General features: G+C 43.7%; 1 protein-coding gene across 2 annotated transcripts in view; it reads right to left on the minus strand.

Moving 5' to 3' along the window:
• SYTL3 (synaptotagmin like 3) overlaps nt 1–24,105 on the minus strand; it is a 75,899-nt gene that overhangs the window by 30,447 nt on the left and 21,347 nt on the right. The window contains exons 4-7 of one of the 2 annotated variants that reach the window (XM_060030484.1): nt 6,689–6,740; nt 5,598–5,667; nt 3,962–4,040; nt 2,455–2,579 (exon numbers count right to left, since the gene is read on the minus strand). In XM_060030484.1, the coding sequence (XP_059886467.1) occupies nt 2,455–2,579; nt 3,962–4,040; nt 5,598–5,667; nt 6,689–6,740 (326 nt within the window). Of the gene's footprint in view, nt 1–2,454; nt 2,580–3,961; nt 4,041–5,597; nt 5,671–6,688; nt 6,741–24,105 lie in introns of both variants that reach the window. The other variant, XM_060030483.1, reaches the window with a different exon arrangement.

A 24,105-nucleotide genomic window follows, 5' to 3' on the forward strand; every position in this document is an offset into this window, starting at 1 on the left:
CGCTGCAACTAGAGAAAGCCCGTGCGCAGCAACGAAGACCCAACACAGCCAAACATAAATAAATTTAAAAAGTATTAAAAAAAAATAAAGATGTACTCTTCATACTCCAACCCTATAATTATTTAGCATTTCTAGATCATGCCACGATTACTGAGTACGTTATAAACATTTGGCTAAATTTCTCTTTGAAACAGCCATATCCTCAAGTGGGGAGAAAGAATGGCTACAAAGTCATGAGCACGTCCTGCCAAGGGTGTGGTGGTGAAGTGGACACACACTGGACAGAGGGTCTACACAGTGGAGGCTCTCTAGCCACGGCCCCCCCAGTTCGTCCTCACTTCTACCCTTGAGCACCACCAGCCCTTCAGAGAACCCTGCACTCGTCCGGCAGGCCCATTCCACTGAACGGCAGCCCGGGAGGGTGATACCACAGATGCCACGTTACGTCAGCTCCAGAATGGCAGGAGCTATGCCTACAGACACTTGGGATGCCCCAGCGTGTGGCACATGATGCCAGAAGTGGGAACCGTGCCAGTCTGCAAACGTTGCTGGCATCTCCTGGCAGGCATTACAGGAATGGTCCCTGGAGCAGGCTCCACCTGGCCCTGCCACCCTGACCACGTTCCCTCTGGGTCATCTCTCAGCCCCAGAATCCCCATCTTTAACGGGACAGTAACAGCACAGACCTCACAGGGTTCTTTAAGGATTAAAAAAGTTAATTTGTCCTCCTATGTGGGGCGTATGATGAAGAGGTTAAGAGTTTAGAATCATACAAACCTGGGTTCTGTTCCTAGCTCCACCTTTTACAAGCTATTGCTATGAGACAAGGTGGGTAACCTCTCACTAAAACTCAGGTTCTAGATCTTTACCATGGGAGTAACTTTCTAAGTATGAAATGTAATAAAGTAGGTGACAAACGCTCCATCGTGCCCAGAACACGGTGCCGCCTAAATGCACGCTGACCCTCTCCTCCATCCACTGATTCAGGGACAGCAGGTCGGGCGGTGGAGATGACAGGAACTCACACTTGTCTGCACCTGAGGGTCTCAAAGACCTTCCGTATACACATCACGCACTCTCCAAGCCCTGCTCTTACAGTGAGGTCCGAGGACCACGGCAGCATTGCCTGCTCACCGGCGAGTGCCTTAGAAACACACCTGAGATCCTGCATCTCACGCCCATCCCAGATCTACCGACTCGGAATCTGTATTTCAACAAGATCCCCAAGTGACTCACATACGCGTTAAAGTGGAGAATCGCTGCTCCAGAGTTCGCCCTCCAAACTAAGACTGCCCACCATGTCTGGTTATGTCACCAGGTCCATGTGACAATCTCCCTAAGCCTCAGTAAGTGTAAACAGGGTCACATGCACTACCCACCTGAGGGGTGGTGTGAGGGTAAAAAGAGAGCCTAGGTAAAGCTTTTAGCAAGAGCCTGGCACATAGTAACAAGTGCTGGTAATTGAGGTTTATATTTAGAACTTAGGTAGCAGTTTAGCGGCTATGTTATCTCAGGGCATCTTTACAAGATCACTGTGCTGCTCTGGGCAGAACAGGTATTATCACCTTCATTCCCTGGGTGGGGGGGCAGGGGGTATTCGGAGGCTCAGGGAGTTCAAGTGATGTGATGGGGATGGAGGCTGGATTTAGCATCTTGAGAGCATGTGGAAGTCCCAGCAGGAGAGTAAGGCTGTGCTCACCCGCTTGCCTACACAACAGTCTGTCTGGGGACATCCTGAATAGAGCCCACTGCTGCAGAAAAGGGCACTTGTCCTGTCCAGCTAACCAAAGCTGTCACACCAACCCTGAAAACAGCCAGGTGGTGGCACCTGCCACAGCCAGGTCACCTCAGCCGGACTAGAACCCAGGTTTTCTGACCCTAAAGTCCGCTTCCCCTCACACTCCAGTGCATCTGCTTCTGGCTCGGTCAATCCTGGTGGAAAGAGTAATCCTTTCCCTAAAGACCTTTATTAGGTGAGATCTCTTACAGTTTAGGTACCTGGAGCGTCTCCCTCACGATCACACCTGAACGTGCAGCGTTTATGGTTTCAATAGTTTCAATCAGAGATTGGGACAGATTTTAACCAGAGGTTATTGGAAGCAGGACATAGGACAGAACGAGTGTATCCACAGACCAGGAATAACTGGGCACATTGCAGGCCTGCCTTTGCCTTTCGTGTGGCCTTGAAGCCAGCAGGGAGCTTTGGGGGTCACGTGCAAGCCCCGGGGGCTTGGAAGGAGGTGGAAGCCTTTCCCTGTTCTGAACCACTTTCCAAATTCAATAAAATTGAATCTTAAGCCTCATTTGGCCTGTACCCACACCCCAGCCAATGGACGGGTTTATAAGTACGTTTTTCAGACTGCTTGCTGGTTAACTATGAAGTAAGAGCACGAAGAAACCTATGGAGAAAACAGGCAGAAGGGTGATCTTGGGGCGGCCGGAGGCCTGGGATACCCTGGTGGTGACGTTGACCGCGGTGTCGGACTGGCTTCTCCTCTCCGACCGGCCCTCACACTGCCTGGGACCCACAGCTGGGCGTTGCTTGTCAGAGGTCATGTCGTTCTGCGACTTGGAGAGTTCTAGAAAATCAATACAAGGATGACAGGTGGGAGCGCGCAGCTCTGCCAGGACCTGTGGGAACCCTCCTCCGGGATTCCTGCACCCCGAGCTCTGGGGCCAGGAGGAGAGTCCCCAACACCGCGCTGGACCCGGGGCACCTGCACAGGACCGAGGGGCTGGATCCTGAACGTGGGTGACTGTGTGTCCCCACATCTCTGCAGGCGGAGCCACCGTCAGGGTGGGGTTCACGGGCGACCTCCCGACCCAGGTTACTCTGCATTCAGGGCACATGTCCTGAGTGTCCGGTTGTCCAAATGCAAAGAAGGCAGCCGAACAAACCAGCTGGTTTTTTACAAAGATTGTATAACTAGACACCACATCTTGAGATGAAAGCAAGACTTGGGGTATCCTCATAACCATTTCAGGAAGCAAACCCTGAAAAGGTGACTTAAAATTTTTCTTTTACAGTATAATAGTCTAGAATAAAAATGAGTGAAGGGAAGAAGAAAGACCCACACACAGTGAGAGCCTCTCAAAGGTGAATGCATCCTTTAAAAAGAGCTTCCTTTTCCCATGAGATCCTTGTCTCTATCTTGAAACTACCTTTAGAGTAGCGCCGTCCAACAGGGAGATAATACAGCTCACATATGTCATTTTAAATATTCTAGTAACCTCACTTTAAAAACTAAAAAGAGACAGGTAAAATTAATTTTAATACTATATTTCATTTAATACTATATTTCATTTAATGCAAAATATCCAATGTATTGTGAAAATATATAATCGATAGTAAAATTATTAATGAAAAATTTCACTCTTTTTTCGATACTAAGATTCCGGAATTCAACGTGTATTTCACTCCGGCCCCACTTCGAGAGCCACGTGCGGTTAGAGGTTACCATATAGGACGGTGCAACTCCAGAGCACGCCTCTGTCTTCTGATCCACCATGAGTCCTCAGGCTTTGCTATTTATTAGGCATCTCCTGCATGCACTGAGCAGGGGTAAGGCTGTGGATCATCTCTTTTCTCTAGAGGAGATCCTGCACATGGCTCGCCAAAGCGCCCGGGTATTCATCTTTCCCCCCAGGATGTGTCAGAGCCCCTCCTCTCCGAGAGCAGTGCCAACCACACTGTTCTCAAGTCTACTGTCTGGACTCTTTGGGGCATCCTTCTACACCAGGCAGCTAGAAAGGTCCCAACACACACCAGCCCTCAGAGCTGTCGCTGATGCAAATACAGGTGGAGAGGTGGAGGGGTGAAGGGCCCAGGGCTGTGGCTTTCCCCAGGAGCCAGAGACAGAGAGTGGCCCTTCCCCAGCCAAGGTCACCGGCCAGGCCTTGGCCAGTGGGAATGGCTGGCCTGGACGGTGGTAGAAGAACCCCTGGAGAAGCATCCACTTACTTTTCATGTGGGTGGTGACAGACAGGAACAAATTTTCCACAGACTTATTAAATCCTTTAAACTGACCAAGTTCCTGGAACTAAGAGAGAGACAGAAGGAGAGAGAATGAGAGTTATGTCTGATGACCTGTTTCCCCTGGCAGCCTCCAGGCCGCCAACCCCCAAACCCAGGCACGTGTGGGCGAGGGTGGGTGTGCGTTCTCGGGTTGTGTGCAGACGTGCGTGTGTGTCTGGGGCAGAGGGCACTGTCCTCTCTTTACTCAGCTTCTCCCCTCTGAGTTTTGACACCTGCATTAAAGGCAGGGGCATCACCACGGGGTTGTTGACAAGATAGCAACTACCTCATAGAAATAACAGCTGACACTTCATGGGCTCGAAGACTGTGCCACGTAAACTCCTGCTTCTTTAGCCTCCTTCTCTTAGGACCCCACCCCAGCTCTGCACAGAAGGGACGCCAATACAGGCAGAATGCACGTGACACAGGGCTGAGGGTGGTACCAGGGACAAGGTAAGCAGACTGGAGCCAATGGTTAGCTCCACCTCCCACAACAGAAGAGAGAAGCAAAAGGAAGAGAAACAACAGAAATGGGATCCCTCCCCTGTGCGAGTCTCATCCACCCACCCGCCCACCCACCCATCCACCCACGCATCCACCCGCCCATCCACCCGCCCATCCACCCACCCGCCCATCCACCCGCCCATCCACCCACCCACCTATCCATCTATCCATCCACCCACCCACCCATCCATCCACCCACCCACCCACCCCAGGAATATGTCTTGAGCACATCTGTGCTTGAGTAACTTCAGAGCACTTTTTTGAAGGTCACTCCGGGGTCTCAGTTTGAAATTGAAAAAAGAATACATATTCTGTCTCTCTCACCAGCAGACAGGTATATCCTCCTTTGTTCAGATATAGTTACTCCCCTTAATACACAGAGTAATAACAATGAAAATAATCAAGACCATGTGTTTCTATAGCACTTTACAGTTTCCAAGTACCAGCAGAGACGTTATTTTGTTAATTTCTCACACCACCCACGGGAGGTGAACCAGACGAGAAGAATTATTTCCACCTCCCAGGTGGAAGCCCAGGTAAGTCCCCCATGATCACACAGCTAACTTCCTTGGACGGAAACAGTCCTGGTCTTATGTTAGCGCCTACGAACCCTCAAAGACACACACGCACATTTCCAGATACTCCCAGGCCTGCGAATCACACACCTGCGCATCAACCTGTATTTCCCTTTCCGCCCCCAGAGACCCCTGACACGTGGCAGCCCATCCAGAACCCCACGCTCAAGGGCACAGTTAGGGGAGAGAACCAACAAAATGACAAGAGTAAAAAGATGGGGATGCAGGGTGCAGGCGAGGACATGGGGTACAGGCAGCACATGCGTCCACTGACAGTGCGGGGGACGGGGGATGGTCCCATGGCCCCCAGAGCGTGATGGAAGTGCAGACACCAGGCAGGGCCCAGCACTCCCCAGCCTCCGATCGGGGCCCCCATTCTCTCGCCTTATGACCCACTCCAGCCACGGCTGGATCCCTTTGCCGTGAGGCTGAAGCTCGCAGGTTCCCCCTCTCCTCCTCTCGCATTTCCCCTTCCCAGGAGGCACACAGAACAGGCACGTTACCCTGCCAGGGCCGCCGCCGCACTGGCTTCCACTGAGAGGGGGTGGAGAAGAAGGAACCACGGAAATTTTGCTGCTGAGGAAAAATACAAGGGTAAGAAAGGAGATATGAGTCTTCAAATATTAGTCTTAGAAATACACAACATTTGTATTTATCCTATAATTCAAGTTCTCTGCCTTTTTTTTTTTTTTAAACACTGCCTCACTTTTCAGAAGAGGGGTCAGCAGCCTGCCTGGATCTGCTCTGCACAGGGCCTGATTCCCTGGGGGCTGGAATGTGGGAAATGGGCGTCATGTGGTCTAAGGTCTGGGCGTTGCACTCCATCTGTGTGCTGCAGAATAGCTGGGGTGCTCGGGACCGGCTCTGTGGAATCCGGGCTCCACACGTGTGTGCCGTGTGGCCTTGAGCGCCCTCTCAGGGGACACCATGCAGCAGAATTCCCCACATGTCATGGATGTAAAAACTGACCATAAGAGCAATTAGAAGCTTGTGCTAAGAGAAGTGGGGGTGGGGGTGGGGGGATGGAGTAAAAAAATGAAAAAGTCCTGAGATTGGAAAATCTCACCATGAGCAAGAAAAAAGCTGCTGGTGGAGAGCTTCCAGGAATACTGCAATAAATTTAGCACAGTCAGGTGTGTGAATTACTGCTATAGCTTCAGGACGGCTGGGCGTTCAGTAAAGTTACTGTGTCTCAGGCCAATATTCAAATCCACCAAGGTTTATTCCACAAATGTCTCCAAGGTGTCAAGCGCTGGGCAAGATGTTGGCGACATGAATGATTCATAAAGGCAAAGGCTTGGTTCAGAGTCTCACTGGACGCGCCATCAGAAACAATATTTAGTTTGCTCACAAGATTTCAGAATTCAAGGAACAAAATGTTTTGTGAGAAAATCCTACGCTAGCTCCTTCTAGCTTTTCATAAGAATCTGGAAACATCTCTGAATCTTTCTCAGGCACTTTATCATCTTTTGAAAAAAAAGTTACATTCCAAAGCAGTGACATCTGAAAGTCAAGAGATCTGTCAGTTCTTTCAGCACGTCCTTAGTGCTCTAGCCCGAGGGCCCAGGACGGCCTGTCCTTTGACAACACTCACCTCAGCTTCTGATAAGATTTCAAGAGCTTTGCTCCAGCTGTCTCGTGCTTGCCTGGAAGAGATAACAATAAAGGTCATTTATTACTAAGAATATAGCTTAGATGATGCAGATACAGGATGTAATAAATTAGAATTATTTTTCTAATATCACATCTTGTGATGAAAAAGTAAGACACCATTTTGGGGTGACAGAGGTGCTCTAAAATCAGACTGTAGTGATGCGTAACTCCATACATTTACCAAAAATCATGAAATTGTACATTCAAATGTTCCACTAAAGCTGCTGTCACACACACACACACACACACACACACACACACACACACACACACACACACACACAGAGTAAGAGACCACACTTGCTGGAAATGACCGCTTTTATTGAAAGTTGATGCTGGATTAGATTTTTAAATTCTGGATAATTTGAAAACCAGTTCATGCTTCTAAGCTTCCATTTGTCCTTTGGAAACATTTCATAACGGAATGACTACATTCTTTTAAACATTCTTTGTTATGGAGATTAACTCAATCTTTTAAAAAATGTAATCTACTTATTTCTAGTTATAGAGGCTAATAAGTTCCTAAATAAGACTCCAGCTGATAATAGTACTCTTTTTGTTTCAAGGAAAGGGGATTTTATGATGTATTAAGACCCCCAAAATAGAATTCTCCAAGTCCGCAGTTCTGTGAACACAATGTTTCCTGACCCAATGCAAAGGGAGAGGTCAGCCCACTGCCACCCCGACCCCAGCTGGAGGCCAGAAGTGGATTCTGCTGCTCTGGGAAGTTCCCTAGAGGCTCCACGATGCCCAACACAGCTGAGAACCGCCAGACCTGCCATCCTAGGAGGTCAGTGGAGCTCCCGTCTTGTGTGTTCGGAAGGCTTTAATCCATCCCAAAGACAGACAGGTATTCATGTCTTCTCCATAAGACAGGAGGAAGGGCGGGGATAGTAAGACAATCAGGAATTACAGGGAGGCCTTTGGGAGGAGGGCATATGGCTCTGATACCAAGTCCAAAACCTTAAAGCTGGGGACAGCTAACCCCTCAGCTGACCTTGAGCTGACTGCCATCCCGTCAGGGGTCCTAAATTAGGGGGCTCAGGGAGCACATCGGCCCTGAAATCCTATCTCAGATTTTGAGTCCACCTGCCCATGTGCATTTTTCTGGGGTTCACAATGGTGGTCACCAAATTCTAACAGGAGTCTCTGAGCCATGTCCCTGCCCCACCACAAAATAATTCTTTAAGAACAAAAAAGGCCTCACCCCAAGGCTGAGTGCTCAGCTAGAAGAACCAGCTACTAATGGGTGAAATCCCGTATCTGCGGGACCCACAGGAGAGAAGAGAGCCAGGCCAGAAGCAAAAAGACAGCCACCCTAAGTGCACTGGAGTTGCGAAAGCAGAGAAAAACAAGGCAAAGAGAAAGGAGAGAGAGACGCCGTTCGTCCAGCCTGTCCTGGGTGAAAATGCAGAATCCAGGGGACAGGGCGCTGGCGAACGGTGGGCTGTGTCACAGCTCAGGTGCTGCCGGCCCCTCCCCACTGCCCTGCCACCTCAGCCCCTCGTCCTCTCGACCCTGGACTGTTGTGGTCGCTTCCCAGAGGCACAGCCACCAGCTACAGCCCCTCCCTCCAAGCTGATGCTCTCTCCTCCGCTTACAGTCCCCCAGTGGCTCCCTACTGCCTTCGCGGAGGTCCCAGCCCCACTGGCATCCCTGGGCCTCCAGCCCGTTCTCCACTTACCCCGCCCCACCTCCCCAGGCTAATTGCCCTTCTACCTCAGGCCAGTACCTCCCTCCTAAACCCCAGCTTAGGCCCTGTCCCATTTCTAAATACCCGTCCTGAGCCCCAGGAGGCCCAGCCCACGCACAGGTCTCTGCTGCCCCCTGCTGGCTGCACCGGGCCGCACCGCCAGATGGCAAACATTCTAGGCTCTATGCCTTCTCTGTCTCATGCCCTCAACGTTGCACTTGGGACAGCAGCCACAGACAATGTTAGAGTGGGGGCGTGCCTGTGTTCTGATAGTGGACATCGAAATTTGAATTTCCTGTGTTTTGTGTGTCACAAGTATTATTCTTTTGACCATTAAAAAATGTAAAACCCGTTCTTAGCTCATGGGAAGAAAACAGGCAGAAGGATAGGTTTGGGCCGTGGGACCTAGTTTGCCCCACGTCCTTGCTGCTCCAGGTGTGGATGGCGGCCCTCGGCAGGGCACCGGCGGGGAGCTTGTGAGCAATGCAGAGTCCCAGGCCAACCTAGCCCTGCAGGGTGGGCCTCTGCTCGCTGAAGGTTGAGGAGCGCCGCCCTGTGGCTCTGTCCCTGTTTATTGCCATTTTGCTTTTTTTTCCCCTTCTGTTCCTCAGCCATTTCTTACCAGAGGCTTCCTTAAAAAGCACTAAATATTTACTTGTTAACATTTTTTTTTTAATGCATGTTACTACTATGAGGAAATGCTCGTGGAAAGATGCCCCCCCTTCCCCCAAGGTCTCCTGACAGGCAGGCTGGGGCCCTGCTCTGGCTGCCTCGTTAGGCCTCACAGGGAGCAGCTGTGGGTCAGGGCCCCCAGGATCCTAGGCTTTGGGGCACATTCAGGGAGGCGCAGTGGCATTTATTAGAAGCTAACTGTCCGCCAGGGGCTGTGCGGGGCACTCTGCATGCATTTGCTCCGTGGTTCGTCACCAAGTGTCATCCCAATTCTATAAGTGAAAACCGAGGCTCGCGGGTATTGTGCAACGGGTCCTGGGCTCAAGCTCTCCCTGCTGCCACCCACCCTCCGGAGCACACACGACGTCCTGTCCTCTGCTAGCAACCCAAGTGGCTACAAAAGAAACTTCGACCGGCATAAGAAAGCTGCTTAGGGTTGAGCTGTGTCCTCTATGAAAAGATATGTTGAAGTCCTACCCACAGGCAACTGTGAATGTGACCTTATTTCGAGATAGAGCCTTTGCAGATCAAGTTCAGGTGAGGACATTAGGGCGGGTCCTGAGCCAATAGGACTGGTGTCCTTGTAAAAAGGGAAAATTTGGACACAGAGGCAGACAGGCACAGAGGAAAGGTCAGGAGGCGACGGCGGTGTCACGACAGAAGCAGAGACTGGAGTGGTGTGTCCACAAGCCAAGGAACACCAAGGGTCGCTGGGAACCGACAGGAGCTGGAAGAGGCAGCGAGAGATTCTCCCCGAGAGCCCGCAGAGGAAGCATGGTCCCTCTGACAACTTGACTTTGGACTTCCAGCCTCCAGAACTGTGAGACAATACGTCTCTGCTGTTCAAAGCCACCCAGTTTGCACTTGGTTACGGCAGCCGGGGAAAACTACTACAGAGGTCCCGTGTGATTCGGTCCCTACCGACCTGCCCAGTGCCACCTGCTGCCACCCCCGTCCCATTTGCAGGTCCAGCTGAAGCTGCACTTTCCTGATGCCCCACACCCACGAGACTGCACCTCTTCCACACCACTTGCTCTGTCCTTCTAGTGGTTTATTCTCCAGATTCTGGGCCTGTCCTCACCAGGCTGGTCTCCTCATGGGTGCCACACACACTTGCTTTGAAATTCCTCTGACCGCACTGCGATCACTGGCATATGTCTGTCTCCCCCACTAGATGGTGACAACTTTGAGGACACGGGCCTTGTCGTATGTATCTCAGTGTCCCCAGCACCCAGCAGAGGGCTTGCCATGCAGAGGTGGTTACAATAAATAACAATAGAAACCAACGCTATTTTAACAAGAAGCGTGACATCATTTAATAAGCCGTACCAAATATGTACGAAACAAGGTCGCCATTTTTTCACCACTTGGCCTAATTTCATCCATTTGTTCACATTAATTGCATGTAATACACACGGGCTCTTTACAGAGATGAGGATAACGGGACACGACCTCTGCTCAGAAGCAGGAGCTTATGATGCTATAAGCAGCCCCATGAACCGCAGGACGGAGCAGAGGCTTCTCGATCAAAAAGCAACCTGCAACTGGCACAAGCACATACGTGGCATCGTTATACATCTAAGGACTACCGTATATACTGTATCTACTTCCCCATCTAAAAACAATAGGGATAAGGCAACATACTTCAGGTGTTCATAAAAAGTCCTCTAGAACGGATGCCCATCTTGAGCCAGGCTCGAGTGTGACACTGGCCGAGAACACCAGTTGCCTACCAGCCAGCACCCTGGGCCTCAGGTCCTGCCACAGATGCCACGCCCTGTCACCCCGACACCTCTCTCTGGGGTGACATGTTTCCCAGGAAAGAGGGCATATGGCAGACTCCCTGGAATGCTCCAGTGCAACTGTGTCAACCAGCCACATCACGTGGTCGTAGGTGACTGCAGGGCCTCACACCCTGAAGCACGGGATCTGTGTAGCTTAGTCTTTTTCCAAGACATGGTCGTTAACTTCCCCTCCTACACTGTAAGGCCCCACAGAAGCCCTTCACCCACGTAGTCATGGACACCCAGAGAGCCATGTCGGACAGCTGTGGAGCGAACAGACAAGGCCAACAAACGGAAGGGTGGCCTGGCCCAGAGCCATCTCTCTGCTGGGGCCCATGGAGTGGGAGAGAGGCATCCTTCGTAGGAAACCATACTGTGCAGTTCCAGGTGTGACCCAAAGCAGAGCGCAGGTAGGTCTACCCACACAGAGCCTCCCTGGGAACTATACAAATACACTCCTTCATCAAAGATGCTCTGTCCACCCCTAAGAGTTGGTTGTAATATATGGATTTTGTTAGAACACATTCTGCTGCATCTTCCAGAAAAATCATCACAATATACACACAAACCTAGGATGTCTACGATGTGAACAGTAGCCCCTCAGATGTGGCTCCCTTGTACAGTGCCCAACCTGTACAACTGTATGCGACAGTCCTGAGGGTTGGCCCACACTGGAGCTTAAGTACCCTCCAAATGCTAGAAAAAGGTGACTAAAACCAGAGGTTCGGTGTGTGTGTTGGCGGGGGGTGGGTATTGGACAATTATAATCTGTTTCAGGACTTGTTTCTTTCATAGGAAAGAAAAGGTCTCTAGGACAATAAAGTTTTAAACCAACCTTTGGCTCACTTATGCAAAGTGGAAAAATCTCTCCAAAAAATTGAAGAATTTTTTGAAGAATCAGAAGAATCAGAATGTGAAGAATCTTGATATCCTGTCATAAATGGTTTCAGAGCTGGATTCCAGAGCCTTTTTAGGTATATTTTAGCCCTTATAGAAGTTTCAGCTTAGATAGCACTGGGGCCAAGACATCATTCCAGGATGAAAGGAGACACAGTGCACAACTGTGAGTCAGCCACCAATGCCTGCCAGAAGAACTGAAATGAATAGATTTATAATCCTGCTGGCAGAAAGTGTATCTCAACCAGTGTCCTTCTGCCACTAGACACTCTTCTGCTTAGCTGCAAGAAAGAAAAATAATTTTTCCCTTTAATTAAGCTCCCTGTATTCTATCAGCAGAAATTCTGGATGGCTTCTGTGTTAGTCATAATCCTCAAGATCTGGGCAGTAACTCTTCCACAAAGAGACACTTGAGGTTGAAGGTAATTGGCCCAGGCGTGGTGCGAACGTGGGGATAAATGGGTATAAACTGCTTTTCCACAGCCTTTAATTTTCTCTAAAAATTGAATGTGGGTTTTAAGAGTTCTCTATCCTAAAGATTCTAGATATTAATCCCTTATCAGAAATGTGATTTCCAAATATTTTCTCCCATTTCTTGGGTTGACTTTTTCTCTGTTGATAATATCCTTTGATGCACAAAAGTTTTTCATTTTGATGAAGTCTAGTTTATCTATTTCTTTTTTCTGTTGCCTGTGCCTTTCATATCATATCTGAGAAATCACTGTCCTCTCAGACTTCAGACAATACTACAAAGCTACAGTAATCAAAACAGCATGATATTAGCACAAAAACAGACATATGGATCAATGGAACAGAATAGAGAGCCTGGAAATAAACCCATGCACCTACGGTCAATTAATCTTTGATAAAGGTGGCAAGAATATACAATGGAGAAAAGACAGTCTCTTCAGCAAGTGGTGTTGGGAAAGTTGGACAGTCACATGTGTATCAACGAAGTTAGAACACTCCCTCACACCATACACAAAAATAAACTCAAAATGGCTTATAAAGACTTACATATAAGACATGACACAACAGATTTCCTGGAAGAGAACATAGACAAATATTCTGACATAAGTCATAGCGATGTTTTCTTAGGTCAGTCTCCTAAGGCAATAGAAATAAAAGCAAAAATAAGCAAATGGGACCTTGTCAAACTTGGTTTTTGCACAGCAAGGGAAGCCATAAACAAAAGACAACCTACAGACTGGGAGAAAATATTCGCAAATGATGAGACTGACAAGGGCTTAGTTTCCAAAATATATCAACAGTTCATACAACAATATCAAAAAAACAATCCAATGAAAAAATGGGCAGAAGACCTAAACAGACGTTTTTCCAAAGAAGATACACAAATGGCCAATAGGCACATGAAAAAATGCTCAACATCTCTAATTATTAGAGAAATATAAATCAAAACTACAATGAGGTATCACATCACACTGGTCAGAATGGCCATCATCAAAATGTCTACAGATAATAAATGCTGGAGAGGGTGTGGAGAAAAGGGAACTCTCTTGCACTGTTGGTGGGAATGTAAATTGATACAGCCACTATGGAGAACAGTATGGAGGTTCCTTCAAAAACTAAAAATAGAATTACCATATGACCCAGCAATCCCACTACTGGGCATATATCCAGAGAAAACGCTAATTCAAAAAGATACATGCATCCCAATGTTCATAGCAGCACTATTCACAACAGCCAAGACATGGAAACAACCTAAGTGTCCATCGACAGATGAACAGATAAAGAAGATGTGATACATGTATACAATGGAGTATTACTCAGCCATTAAGAATGAAATAATGCCATTTGCAGCAATATGGATGGACCTAGAGATTATCATACTAAGCGAAGTAAGTCAGAGAAAATGAATAACATATGTTATCACCTATAGGTGGAATCTTTTTTCTCAATTACAAATGACATTTTCAAAACAGAAACAGATTCACAGACATAGAAAACTTATGGTTACCAAAGGGGAAAGGGGGGTAGGGAGGGATAAACTAGGAGTTTGGGATTAACAGATACACACTACTATATATAAAATAAACAACAAGGACCTACTGTACAGCACAGGTAAGTATATTCAATGTCTTATGATAACCTATAATGGAAAAGAATTTGAAAAGAATTATATATATGAATATATATGAAACTGAATATATACATGAAACTGAATCACTCTGCTGTACACCTGAAACTAACACAACATTGTAAATCAACTATACTTCAATTAAGAAAAAAAAACATTGTCAAAGCCAATGTCTTCTTTCCCCATTTTAAGAGTTTTATAGTTTTAGGTCTTACTTTTAGGTCTTTGATCCTTTAACTTTTGTTTACAGTGTTAGGTAAGAGTCGAACTTCATTCTTTTACACATACACATCCAGTTTTCCCAGCACCCTTTATTGAAAAGGCTGTCCTTTCCCCATTGAATGATATTGGCACCCTTGTCAAAAATCACTTGACTATACAACACAGGGAATATAGCCAACATTTTATAATAACTATAAATGGAGTATAACCTTTGAAAATTGTCAATCACTGTTGTACACCTGTAACTTATATAATATTGTACATCAACTATACTTCGATTAAAAAAAAGTCACTTAATCGTATGCGGAAGAGTTTTGTTCTGGGATCTCTATTCTATTCCACTGATCTACACGTCTGCCCTTATGCCAGGGCCTCACTCTTTGGATTACTGTGGCTTTATAGTAAGTTCTGAAATCAGGAAGTATGAGTCTTCCAGCTTTCTTCTTCCTTTTCAAGAAACAAACAAAACAACCCAATTCAAATATGGGCAAAGACTTGAATATACATTTCTCCGAAGACGACACAGAAATGGCCCAATAAGCAGATGAAAAGATATTAAACATCACTAATCATTAGGGAAATGTAAATCAAAACCACAATGATATAGCCACTATGGAAAAACAGTATGAAGCTTCCTCCGTTTATTTCTTTAAAAATAGAACCACTACATGATCCAGCAATCCCACTTCTGGGTACATACCCAAAGGAGATGAAATTACTATTTTAAGGAGACATCTGCAGTCCCATGTTCATTGCAGCATTATTCACAATCGCCAAGACATGGAAACAGTCTAAGTAACCATCAACAGATAAATGAATAAAGAAAATGTGGCATACACACACACACGATGAAATATTATTCAGCCATAAAAAAGGAAATCCTGATATTTGCAACAACATGGAAAGACCCTGATAGCACTAAGCTAAATGAAATAAGTCAGAGAAAGAAAAGTATCACATGATGTCAATTATATGTGGAATCTAAAACCACTGAACTTGTAGAAACAGAGGAGAATGGTGGTTGCCAAGAGCTGAAGGCTGGGGGAAATGGGGAGATGTTGGTCAAAGGCTACCAACTTTCACTTATAAGATGAGTAAGTTCTGGGGATCTAATGTATAGTGACCATGGTGACTATAGTTAACAATACTACATGTACACTTGAAAGGTGCTTTGAGTAGAGCATTAATGTTCTCACCATAACAACAACAAAATGGTACTTATGTGAAGTGAAGGATGTGTTAACTTTATGGTGGTAAACATTTGAGATATATACATATATATATACACATATATACACACATACACACTCACACACACACACACACACACATATATATATATATAAATCATCAAGAAATAAAAAGAATCCATACACAGAACTGAATAAATGTCAGGCTTGCAGATACCCAATAAAGGCAGACTGAATGCCTAAAACCACCACAATTAGATATCACCTCATACCCATTACAATGGCTCTTAAACAACAACAACAATAAAAAAGAGAAAACAAGTGTTAGCACAGATATGGAGAAATTGGAACCCTTGTGAATTTCTAAGTAGGAACATAAAATGGGGCAGCCACTAGGGAAAAACAAAATGGCAGTTCCTCAGAAAATTAAACATAGAATTACCATTTGATCCAGCAATTCCAATTCTGGGTAAAAGCACAAAAGAAGTGAAAGCAGGGACTTGAACAGATATTTCAGTGTTCACAGACGCATTATTCATAATAGCCAAAAGGTAGAAGCAACCCAAGTGTCCACTACATGAATGGATAAACAAAATGTGGGATATACATCCAATGAAATATCATTCAGTCTTGCAAAGGAATAAAATTCTGACATATGCTACAACATGGATAAAACTTGAAGACATGCTAAGTAAAATAGGGACAAATATATTATGATTCCACTTATATGAGCTACTTAGAGTAATCAAAATCATAGAGACAGAAAGTAGAAGGGTGGTTGTCAAGAGGCTGCAAGAGGGGGGCAGAAGGGACGGAGGAGTTGTTTAATGGGTACAGAGTTGCAGTTTTGCAAGACGAAAACATCCTAGAGATAGATGGTGGTAGTAGTTAAAGAATAATGAAAAGTTACTAATACTACTGAACTGTACACTTAGAAATAGTTAAAATCATAAATTTTATATTATGTATATTTTACAACAATAAAAAATGAACCTGGAGTTCTTCAATTTAAAATGATGTCTTGGATAGCCTCATCCACCAGAGGGCAGACAGCAGAAGCAAGAAGAACTACAATCGTGCAGCCTGTGGAACAAAAACCACATTCACAGAAAGATAGACAAGATGAAAAGGCAGAGGGCTATGTACCAGATGAAGGAACAAGATAAAACCCCAGAAAAACAACTTAATGAAGTGGAGATAGGCAACCTTCCAGAAAAAGAATTCAGAATAATGATAGTGAAGATGATCCAGGACCTCGGAAAAAGAATGGAGGCAAAGATAGAGACGATGCAAGAAATGTTTAACAAAGACCTAGAAGAATTAAAGAACAAACACAGATGAAAAAATACAATAACTGAAATGAAAACTACACTAGAAGGAATCAATAGCAGAATAACTGAGGCAGAAGAATGGATAAGTGACCTGGAAGACAGAATGGTGGTATTCACTGCTGCAGAACAGAATAAAGAAAAAAGAATGAAAAAAATGAAGACAGCCTAAGAGACCTCTGGGACAACATTAAACGCAACAACATTCGCATTATAGGGGTCCCAGAAGGACAAGAGAGAGAGAAAGGACCAAAGAAAATATCTGAAGAGATTATAGCCGAAAACTTCCCTAACGCGGGAAAGGAAATAGCCACCCAAGTCCAGGAAGCACAGAGAGTCCCATACAGGATAAACCCAAGGAGAAACACGGCGAGACACATGGTAATCAAACAGGCAGAAATTAAAGACAAAGAAAAATTATTGAAAGCAGCAAGGGAAAAACAACAAATAACATACAAGGGAACTCCCATAAGGTTAACAGCTGATTTCTCAGCAGAAACTCTACAAGCCAGAAGGGAGCGGCATGATATACTTAAAGTGATGAAAGGGAAAAACCTACAACCAAGATTACTCTACGTGGCAAGGATCCCATTCAGATTCAATGGAGAAATCAAAAGCTTTACAGACAAGCAAAAGCTAAGAGAAGTCAGCACCACCAAACCAGCTCTACAACAAATGCTAAAGGAACTTCTCTAAGTGGGAAACACAAGAGAAGAAAAGGACCTACAAAAACAAACCCAAAACGGGACTTCCCTGGTGGCGCAGTTGGTAAGATTCCACGCTCCCAATGCAGGGGGCCCAGGTTCAATCCCTGGTCAGGGAACTAGATCCCACATGCATGCCACAACTAAGAGTTCGCATGCTGCAACTAAGGAGACCTGGAGCCGCAACTAAGGAGACTGCCTGCTGCAGCTAAGACCTGGCGCAACCAAATATATAATTAAATATTTAAAAAAACCAAGACAATTAAGAAAATGGTCACAGGAACATACATATCAATAATTACCTTAAACATGAATGGATTAAATGTTCCAACCAAAAGACATAGGCTTGCTGAATGGATACAAAAACAAGACCCACATATATGCTGTCTACAAGAGACCCAATTCGGACCTAGGGACACATACAGACCAAGTAAGGGGATGGAAAAAGATATTCCATGCAAATGGAAATCAAAAGAAAGCTGGAGTAGCAATACTCATATCAGATAGACTAGACTCTAAAGAATGTTATTAAGAGACAAGGAAGGACACTACATAATGATCAAGGGATCAATCCAAGAAGAAGATATAACAATTTTAAATATATATGCAACCGACATAGGAGCACCTCAATACATAAGGCAACTGCTAACAGGTATAAAAGAGGAAATCGACAGTAACACAATAGGGGGGGACTTTAACACCTCACTTACACCAATGGACAGATCATCCAAAATGAAAATAAGTAAGGAAACAAGCTTTAAATGACACAAAGACCAGATAGATTTAATTGATATTTATAGGACATTCCATCCAAAAACAGCAGATTACACTTTCTTCTCAAGTGCGCACGGAACATTCTCCAGGATAGATCACATCTTGGGTCACAAATCAAGCTTCAGTAAATTTAAGAAAACTGAAATCATATCAAGCATCTTTTCTGACCACAACTCTATGAGATTAGAAATCAATTACAGGGAAAAAATGTAAAAAACACAAACACATGGAGGCTAAACAATACACTACTAAATAACCAAGAGATCACTGAAGAAATCAAAGAGGAAATAAAAAAATACCTAGAGACAAGTGACAATGAAAACACGATGATCCAAAACCTATGGGATGCAGCAAAAGCAGTTCTAAGAGGGAAGTTCATAGCTACACAAGCCTACCTCAAGAAACAAGAAAGATCTCAGATAAACAATCTAATGCTACACCTAAAGGAACTAGAGAAAGAAGAACAAAACCCAAAGTTAGCGGGAGGAAAGAAATCATACAGATCAGACCAGAAATAACTGAAATAGAAACAAAGAATAGCAAAGATCAATAAAACTAAAAGCTGGTTCTTTGAGAAGATAAAACAAAATTGATAAACCATTAGCCAGACTCATCAAGAAAAAGAGGGAGAGGACTCAAATCAATAAAATTAGAAATGAAAAGGGAGAAGTTACAAGAGACACCGCAGAAATACAAAACATCCTAAGACACTACTACAAGCAACTGTATGCCAATAAAATGGACAACCTGGAAGAAATGGACAAATTCTTAGAAAGGTATAACCTTCCAAGACTGAACCAGGAAGAAACAGAAAATATGAACAGACCAATCACAAGTAATGAAACTGAAACTGTGATTAAAAATCTTCCAACAAACAAAAGTCCAGGACCAGATGGTTTCACAGGTGAATTCTATCAAACATTTAGAGAAGAGCTAACAGCAATCCTTCTCAAACTCTTCCAAAAAATTGCAGAGGAAGGAACACTCCCAAACTCATTCTATGAGGCCACCATCACCCTGATACCAAAACCAGACAAAGATACTACAGACTAATATCACTGATGAATATAGATGCAAAATTACAGACTAATATCACTGATGAATATAGATGCAAAAACCCTCAACAAAATACTAGCAAACAGAATCCAACAACACATTAAAGGGATCATACACCATGATCAAGTGGGATTTATCCCAGGGATGCAAGGATTCTTCAATATGCACAAATCAATCAATGTGATACACCATATTAACAACTTGAAGAAAAACCATATGATCATCTCAATAGATGCAGAAAAAGCTTTTGACAAAATTCAACACCCATTTATGATCAAAACTCTCCAGAAAGTGGGCATAGAGGGAACCTACCTCAACATAATAAAGGCCATATATGACAAACCCACAGCAAACATCATTCTCAATGGTGAAAAACTGAAAGCATTTCCTCTAAGATCAAGAACAAGACAAGGATGTCCATTCTCACCACTATTATTCAACATAGTTTTGGAAGTTCTAGCCACAGCAATCAGAGAAGAAAATGAAATAAAAGGAATACAAACTGGAAAAGAAGAAGTAAAACTGTCATTCTTTGCAGATGACATGATACTATACATAGAGAATCCTAAAGATGCCACCAGAAAACTACTAGAGCTAATCAATGAATTTGGTAAAGTTGCAGGATACAAAATTAATGCACAGAAATCTCTTGCATTCCTATACACTAATGATGAAAAATATGAAAGAGAAATTAAGGAAACACTCCCATTTACCACTGCAACAAAAAGAATAAAATACCTAGGAATAAACCTACCTAGGGAGACAAAAGACCTGTATGCAGAAAACTATAAGACACTAATGAAAGAAATTAAAGATGATACCAAAAGATGGAGAGATAAACCATGTTCTTGGATTGGAAGAATCAATATTGTGAAAATGACTATACTACCCAAAGCAATCTACAGATTCAATGCAATCCCTATCAAATTACCAACGGCATTTTTTACAGAACTAGAACAAAAAATCTTAAAATTTGTATGGAAACACAAAAGACCCCGAATAGCCAAAGCAGTCTTGAAGGAAAAAAACAGAGGAGGAATCAGACTCCCTGACTTCAGACTATACTACAAAGTTACAGCAATCAAGACAATATGGTACTGGCACAAAAACAGAAACACAGATCAATGGAGTAAGATAGAAACCCCAGAGATAAACCCACACACCTATGGTCAACTAATCTATGACAAAGGAGGCAAGGATATACAATGGATAAAAGACAGTCTCTTCAGTAAGTGGTGCTGGGAAAACTGGACAGCTACATGTAAAGGAATGAAATTAGAACACTCCCTAACATCATACACAAAAATAAACTCAAAATGGATTCGAGACCTAAACATAAGACCAGACACTATAAAACCCTTAGAGGAAAATATAGGAAGAACACTCTTTGACATAAATCACAGCAAGATCTTTTTTGATCCACCTACTAGAGTAATGGAAATAAAAACAAAAATAAACAAATGGGACCTAATGAAACTTAAAAGCTTTTGCACAGCAAAGGAAACCATAAACAAGACGAAAAGACAACCCTCAGAATGGGAGAAAATATTTGCAAATCAATCAATGGACAAAGGATTAACCTCCAAAATATATAAACAGCTCATGCAGCTCAATATTAAGAAAACAAATAACCCAATCCAAAACCGGGCAGAATATCTAAACAGACATTTCTCCAAAGAAGACATCCAGATGGCCAAGAAGCACATGAAAAGCTGCTCAACATCACTAATTATTAGAGAAATGCTAATCAAAACTACAATGAGGTATCACCTCACACCAGTTAGAATGGGCATCATCAGAAAATCTACAGACAACAAATGCTGGAGAGGGTGTGGAGAAAACGGAACCCTCTTGCACTGTTGGTGGGAATGTAAATTGATACAGCCACTGTGGAGAACAGTATGGAGGTTCCTTCAAAAACTAAAAATAGAATTACCATATGATCCAGCAATCCCACTACTGGGCATGTACCCAGAGAAAACCATAGTTCAAAATGACACATGCACCCCAATGTTCACTGCAGCACTATTTACAATAGCCAGGTCATGGAAGCAACCTAAATGCCCATCGACAGACGAAATGGATAAAGAAGATGTGGTACATATATACAATGGAATATTACTCAGCCATAAAAAGGAACAAAATTGGGTGATTTGTTGAGACGTGGATATATCTAGAGACTGTCATACAGAATGAAGTAAGTCAGAAAGAGAAAAACAAATATCATATATTAAGGCATATATGTGGAACCTAGAAAAATGGTACAGATGAACCGGTTTGCAGGGCAGAAATTGAGATACAGATGTAGAGAAGAAACGTATGGACAACAAGGAGGTAAAGCCACGGCGGGGGGGTGGTGGTGGTGTGATGAATTAGGCGATTGGGATTGACATGTATACACTGATGTGTATAAAACTGATGACTAATAAGAACCTGCTGTATAAAAAATTTTAAAAAACTGTTGTCTATCAGCTTCAGAATAAAGACTAAATACCTAAAAAAAATAAAATAAAATGATTTCTTGTTTAAGTGTATGTGTGTCTGGTCTTTTAAAAAATGTATTCATATAAATAGTTTACTGTCCAATTGTTAAGATACTCCCTGGAAACTACCCTAGTCAGTATTTTAGTCTAAACATGTAAACATATGAATTCTGAATTCAGAAATCGTATTCAACTATTTCACTTTGGTTTCCCATTCTGTTCATTTAACTAGGAAAAGGGATGACGGAGAGCAAGTTGGTCTTGACAATTCAAGACCAAAGACGTGGGCTGCCTAGACGGTCTCATTATCAAGGGGTAGTGGACAGAGCATGGGGGATGGCGGGAGGGGCAGAGACAGAGAAATGGTCCTGGTAGGAGCACTGCGGCTCAGAAGGCAGCAGGGAAGCCCTAGTCTCCTGGCGAATATTTGAGATACAAAAAATATGTATCTGGGGTGAATCGATAGTTTCCAAGAAACTTGGACAGTCTAAACAATTCAATTTTTGAGTTGCTGCTATGGACAAAGTCAAAGGCATCACGAAACCAAAGATGATCAAACTCAAGAACCTGCCTCCAGAAGATTATCACCTAGAAACACTGGTTGAAAACAAAGTTCGAAGGTCAAGGTCTTACTTCACTGCATTAACCATAATCTGACTTGATAGTTTGTTCTAACCAGTTTAAATGGTCCAGTCTAAACATCTGTCAGGGACGTGACAAGCAATCCAATCAGCTGGGAAAATCACTTCTTCTGAAAATCATTTCACCACGCTCTTTTCTGGGTACCTATTTTGTCTTTTCCTCCTAAAGAGAGTAGTGAGAAGAAAATATTCAACCGAGTAAGATGCCACATTTTCTTTAAAATAAGACAAAAGCATATGCAAAATTTTATACTTGGAAATAAACATGATTTCATAAAGACACCCCCTCATGCACGTAAGCACTAAACACTGCATTTGTAACTTACAGAACGCTTGTGCCTGAATCATTTTTGTGGAATCTTCTAAATTGCGGGGGAAGGGCTTTTCTGAGCCAATAAGTAGAGAGGCGATAAAGGCAGGGTGTTGTGATAGAGTCACTACATACATACTGGTACCCACTTCTTTTAATTCACAAACCTGAGTGTTTCAGGCACACACAGCCAGTCAGATGCCGTCATGATGGCCCTGCGATCAGATGGACTACATCCAAGAATAAAACTCTGAAAAGTCACACGAAGAACTGAATCACATTCACCACTGAGAAGGGGAGAGAAAAGTTATTTCCCTTCATAATTATTAGGCATAGTATCATCCTGGTTAGTTATATAGTAGGTCCCCAAGACCATTAACAGAGGCTCTGTCTAAAGTGAAGCCTTCCTACACGATTTCCCCAGTTATCGACAAGAGCCAAAACCACAATATATTGTTTATATATCACATTTGATCATTTTAAACTTGAAAAGTACTAGTATTAAAAGTATTAGTGCCATGACCTTTCTGCTTTTAAACTCAAATATCAAGTCATAAGATGTCACGGTTGTAAAAATATCTCTTTTTAAAGAATAAAGTAAAAACATGTACCTGTACAGCAAGGAGCCAGAAGAGGGCACTATCTTTATATGGTAGCAGATGCCAAAAGAGGAAGTAAAGATAGATGGGTTTCAGTTTGCTTTCTAGTTATTAGTGATATCGAAAAGTTCCATCACAATTGTTCATTAAATGTGCTACTTTACCAGCGCCTCTCAAACTTAAAGTGCGTAAGAAGAATTACCTGGGGACTTGTTAAATATAGTCGGACCCTGTGTCCACAGGATCTACATCTGTATTCAACCAACCTCGGTGGAAAACTTTCAAAAAACAAAAATTCCACAAAGCTCCAAAAAGCAAAACTTGAATTTGTGGCACACTGGAGACTATTTACATAGTATTTACATTGTATTTACAACTATTTACATCCTATTTACATTGTATTAGGTATTATAAGGAATCTAAAGATGCTTTAAAGTATACGGGAGGATGTGGACAGGTTATATAAAAATACTACACCATTGCATATAAGGGACTCGAGCATCCTCAGATTTTGGTACCCAAGGGGTACTGGACCCAAACCACGTGGATATCAAGGGATGTCTGTACATACTCTTGGGTCCCACCTGGTCCCACTGAATCACAACTTTGAATTTAATATGAAAGAGTCCTCAGCTGATCCTCGAGCAGGGGCCTCAGAAGCGGCAGTAAAACCCTCTGCAGGGAGGTTCCCAAATGCCTGAGAGTGGAGGAGGAGGTAACAGTACCAGAAGGGCAGGGAGCTGCCCTCTGATATACCACAGATGAAATGCAACTATGGCATATAAGGAAGCAAGACAGCAAAACTAAACATTAAATTACAAGATCTTAGAGGGGAAAAAAAAGCCAGTCTATAATCAGGAAAAAAAAATTTTAAGGAGAGCAAAATATTTAAATAGTTTTCATATCA

Source organism: Delphinus delphis, chromosome 14 (assembly GCF_949987515.2).
Source record: "Delphinus delphis chromosome 14, mDelDel1.2, whole genome shotgun sequence".
Lineage (NCBI taxonomy): Eukaryota > Metazoa > Chordata > Mammalia > Artiodactyla > Delphinidae > Delphinus > Delphinus delphis.